Raw genomic sequence first — 4,872 nt, 5'->3', positions numbered from 1 at the left:
TTCAGACTTATGAGACGCCTTCTCTCGACAAAAGTCCGACACGAGGCGTGACCTCCGATGAGTTCCTCCCATTCTTCTTGGCAAACCAAAAAACAAAGTTACATAATTCCTTCTACTATATCGAATCAATTTCAGTTTTGCTCCTTCATGCCTCTGTCTGCTTTGGGGTCTCTTGTTGGCTGGAGACATCGAATTTGAGGTTGCGACCTCGGACAATGTGCGCGCAAACAAGGCGTGGTAGCACTCACATTGGGCTAGGAGTCAAGCGAACAAGAAGGAAGATGGCAAAACATATGTTCTGGCCATCGGATCTCTTGGGTACCGCTTTGTGATTTGCCTTGTGCCTAAGAAGTAGAGGTGTCAAACAGGTGGATCGAATTGGGTTTGGGTCGAGTCGATTCAAAAATTGTCCGACCCATATTAACCCATTTAACCCGTTTGACTTATTTTCATACCCGACCCGATCCATACTTAACCCAACCCATGTTATTTAAATATTTCTATATTTAACCAAATCATGAAACACTTCTTTCTTATAATTTGTTAAAAAATAATATTGTTAAAACACCTTCATGCAATAAATCTAGGGAAAACTTTTTATAATTTTTTTATAATTTTAAAAAATAATTTTTATGTTCCTTTCCTTTTTGTCCATCAGAAATCCGATGGCCGGCGACCAAAGGCACTGGGTAGGTAGGCCGGTGAGGACGAGCAGCGGTGCTCGGCTTACACCGAACATGTCACCCTTGCACGCCATCCTCAGGGCACCATCATAAGAGAATCCAAACTCTTCTTCGGACGACCAAAGGCTTTCCTCTTCGTCAACGTTGAATACCTTTCTCTCTCCATTCTTCTCTAAGTACCCTCTCTAAACAACCCCTCTCTCAGTATCTCGGGTAAATTGTCAAAATTGCCCTAAACCTATTACATTTTTGCCAATTCAATCCTAAACTTTTTAATTTTGTCAATTCAATCTTAAACCTTTTAATGTTGCCAATTCAGTCATAAACATTTTGCGACAATTCAGTCCATCTAGCAAAATTTGACCGGTCGGTGTTGACGGGGAAATTTTTAGTAATATTTTAATATTTATTAAAAAAAATTATTTCTTTTCTTACTTACTGTTCTTCTTCTTCCTCACGACACCTCTTCCCAAGCCTTTGCATGCACTTGCTTGCATCATCGCCAACCTCCATCCTTGGCCATCGGCGGCCGCCGCCGACATCGACGACCGTCACCAATCTCGCCATTGGCCAATTACGATCATCACCACACTTCCGCTAGCGGCTATATCACTCAACACCAGGAACCAAAAATTATTCACCAACACGAAAGGAGAACTAGAGCTCTAAAGATCATATACACATAAAGCGGGGAAAGAAAGCTAATGCGACAGGAATCTGATCGTAGGCATCATTTGAAAGCAAACAATGGCTTCGGCTCACGTTAACATCCATGGATAGATCTAGTATTCTGATCGCTTGGCCTCGCCTAGATTTGGCGAGGCTAGGTGAGGCTCAGCTATAAGCGGTTGAGGCCGAGCTCACCCGGCGATGGTGGCGTGACGCCATGGCTAGGCGAGGTCAACCTCACTCGGATCCGGGCGAGGCCGACCTCACCCAATTGTGGTAGCGCCAGTGGACCTTGCCGGCACTTGATGGAGGATGAAGATAAACAAAACAAAAAAAAGGAAAGAAATAAAGAATTTGAAAAAAAATATTAAAATATTTTTGAAATTGCCCTATCAGCCCCAACTGGATCCATGTTAACGCCAATCGGTCAAAATTGGCTAAATGGACCGAATTGGCATAAATACAAGAGGTTTAGGACTGAATTGGCATAAATGCAAAATGTTTAGGATTGGATTGACAAAATTAAAAGGTTTAGAACTAAAATTGTAAAAGTTCAATAGGTTTATGACTTTTTCGATAATTTTCCCCACTTTCTATGTGGCGAAGCATTAAGCCACCAAATCTGAAGAGCTTCGAGCTCCAGCATGGTCGCAAGGCTTAATGGCTTGACAGCCATGAAAGTGATAGCTAGTGAGGGCTCGCGGCCCTTGCTCGATCTCGGGTGTGGGTCACAACCATCATTAGTGGCCGGCAGCTTTGCCGGTCCTTAAAAATAAAAATAAAAAAGACATAAAAAAAAATCTATGTCGGCGATGATAGTACCATGTAGGACAGTTGGGGTCCATGTTATCAATTTCCAACTAAAATTAGCCAAATGGACTCAATTGACAAAATTCGAAAATTTTTAAAACTCAATTGGCAGAAAAAAGAAATTGGACTGAATTGGTATAATTGCAATAAATTTATAATTTTTTTAGTAATTTTCCTGCAGTTCCTTGGTTTGTCGCTCATACTATACGATTTGTTGCTACCTCCTCGATGCCTGTGTCTGCTTTGAGGTTTCTTATGGTTGGCAACCTCAGCTTTAAGGCTGCGACAAAAAAAAAAAAAAAACCTCAGGCTCAAGGTTGCGACTTGTGACCTCGGACAACATGCACGCAGGCAACACAGCGTGTGTGTGTGTATATATAGAGAGAGGAAAAAAAAACTACGGGCATCGGAGGGGTGGTAGCAGTTGAGGTGGATGGCTGCCGAAGGCGATGGAGCTGCAGTGCCGATGTCGGCGCAGCCATAGATGATCATCCACTATAGACTAAGAGTTAAAACAAAAGCAAAGGAAGGAAGACGGGAAATCATATGTTCTGCTGGCCATTGGTTCTCTTGGGTACGCATGTGATTCGCCTTTCATGTTTACAAGAAGATGGTCCATTTATGAGCTCACCGGAGACATCTCCATGCAAAGAACACGTACGTTGTTTAGAGTACATTGCGTTAAGCATTTTCTAAGTATGTAAGACTAATTCTCAAACTTTATCTATTTCTCTATAAAGTTTCATTCCGAGCTAAAAGAAAATTAAAGCCTCACTTCATATGATAAATTAGCAACGTAGTATGTTAAATTAACCATAGTCAAATAAATAAAAGTATGTCGAAAGGTATATAACTTGCACATGTCACCAAAACACACAAGCCTCTCTCTCTCTCTCTCTCTCTCTCTCTCTCTCTCTCTCTCTCTCTCTCTCCGGTGAATGTTGACGTCACCAAATCTGGGAGCATCAACCTCCGCCATGACCGTCGAGGCGTGATGGCTGTGAGGTCTTGACAACCATGGACGAAATGATGAGCTTGAGCTTTCGGGTAGAGAGAGGATTCGGAGAGGAGTCATTTGGCGTGGTGAGGATCAAAGTAAAATGAGAACTCGCCGCATCCTTAAAAATGTTATCTTTTTCATATCATAGGAAGTTACATCCCTTTGAAGGAAGGAGATGCACATGCGTTAAGTCGAGCTTTAGAGCGATAAAAATCATGAAATGAAATTAATTAGAAACGAATTATTGCTATTGCTTAACCATTACAAAACTCTCTACTTCTTATGAAATTCATCCTTGTTCATATCGCTAAGTTTCATCATGGAGCCACAGCAAACCTTGTAATTTCGTCATGTTATGCCATTCTGAATGACTAAATTACATAATTATCTCGGTAATAATTCTAGTTAAGACATCGATATAATGTCGAAAGTTCTATGTTATGACAGTCAATAAAGTTTAGGAGCTAAAAGACAAAGCCCAAAGTTCAACAACCTAAAAGTGAAATCACCCAAAGGAACTTGGATGGGGCAAGTGATCATAAGAGGATACTTTAAGCAAGACGTTTGTGGAAAAGAAATACATGCTTGAATCAACAGCAAAAACCGAGAACAAAAAGGGCAATCATTAGACATTACAAACTTCAAACAGGAACCCTATCCTGATTTGCACTTACTCAACATGACTTATTGAACGGTTAATTTATTTGCTCACAAGAAACCAACCTAAAGATGGCCTTCTTATGTATTAAAAGGATTTAGTACCCGAAGGTTTGGGCTGGTGCTGGTCCAGGGCTTCCATAGAATAACTTATATTCCTCCCACAAAACATCCACAGACTTTCCAAGTAACTCCCAGAAGTATACATCGCTGTACGAATCAATCATCATGGCATTAAGGTCCGACACGAACCCTGGTCGGAGCAATTCACAAAACTCTAAGAAGTTTGCCGTGGTCGCATACCCCTCATCCCATCTCAACCCCGAACCTCTACGAGGCCAGCCCCAGTATCGCCATCCAGCGGTTAGCCTGATGTAGTCGGCCATCCCGGTTATGAGGCCCGTTGGGGCATTGCCGTTGCCTGTCCATTCCCAGACTAGGCCACTCATGAAGTATACGATCCCCGTGAACTCATCCGTCATGTTACCAGGGAATATCTGGAGGTAGTCAGCATTCACATATATCCGGCTGCCGTTGGTGGTTGCAATGGCAAAGGGTCTGCCATTGGCGACAAAGCTCTCGACGACCAGCAAAACAAAATCGTAGCCTCTCCCCCCGTCTCGCTTTGACTGAATGTCTTGAGGACAAATTCGGTGGCAGCTACCAAAGCCTCCACACCGTACTTTGTTCCGACCTCTCCCCTGAACCGGGTGTCCGGTGTCCCGGAGGTATTGTCAAAGACCTCGCATTCGAATGGTCGGATTGCTTGTGTTGACTTCAGAGAAACCGCAAAGAGCACGACGAAGAGAAAGAGCTGAGAAGGCCTCATTGTTGTTGCAAAGAATGATTTTGTTAGCTCTTCTTTCGCAATCTCTTCAGTCTATGCGTTGACAATATATAAGGGTTTTCGGCGATGAAAACCATGAAATATGTTCAATTTAATATAGTTGACGACTATACCTTCGAAAATTTAGCAAATGTCGTGATCGTACATTATTTCTTGCTCAATTGAGTTGACTTAAGTGCGCCGTCGATACAATGTAACAATTGCAT

At 42.3% G+C, this 4,872-nt stretch overlaps 1 protein-coding gene across 1 annotated transcript; it reads right to left on the bottom strand.

The window, feature by feature from the left end:
- Positions 1–3,917: 3,917 nt before the first annotated feature.
- Positions 3,918–4,648, bottom strand: LOC115756644. Its single transcript, XM_048275546.1, has 2 exons — positions 4,514–4,648; positions 3,918–4,448 (listed from the first exon to the last, which is right to left on the bottom strand). The coding sequence occupies exons 1-2, from the start codon at positions 4,646–4,648 to the stop codon at positions 3,918–3,920; spliced, it is 666 nt and encodes a 221-aa protein (XP_048131503.1).
- Positions 4,649–4,872: the final 224 nt, after the last annotated feature.

Source organism: Rhodamnia argentea, chromosome 3 (genome assembly GCF_020921035.1).
Source record: "Rhodamnia argentea isolate NSW1041297 chromosome 3, ASM2092103v1, whole genome shotgun sequence".
NCBI classification, from domain to species: domain Eukaryota; kingdom Viridiplantae; phylum Streptophyta; class Magnoliopsida; order Myrtales; family Myrtaceae; genus Rhodamnia; species Rhodamnia argentea.
The sequence above is the reverse complement of the archived record's forward strand: the minus strand, read 5'-3'. Positions and strand labels throughout refer to the sequence as shown.

Excerpts from the sequence above, each read along its gene's own strand:
- LOC115756644 (XM_048275546.1), bottom strand. The coding sequence starts at position 4,648 with ATGAGGCCTTCTCAGCTCTTTCTCTTCGTCGTGCTCTTTGCGGTTTCT. Across the intron at positions 4,449-4,513 it reads ACACCCGGTTCAGGGGAGAG|TCAAAGCGAGACGGGGGGAG; the intron begins GTCGGAACAAAG and ends CAAGACATTCAG.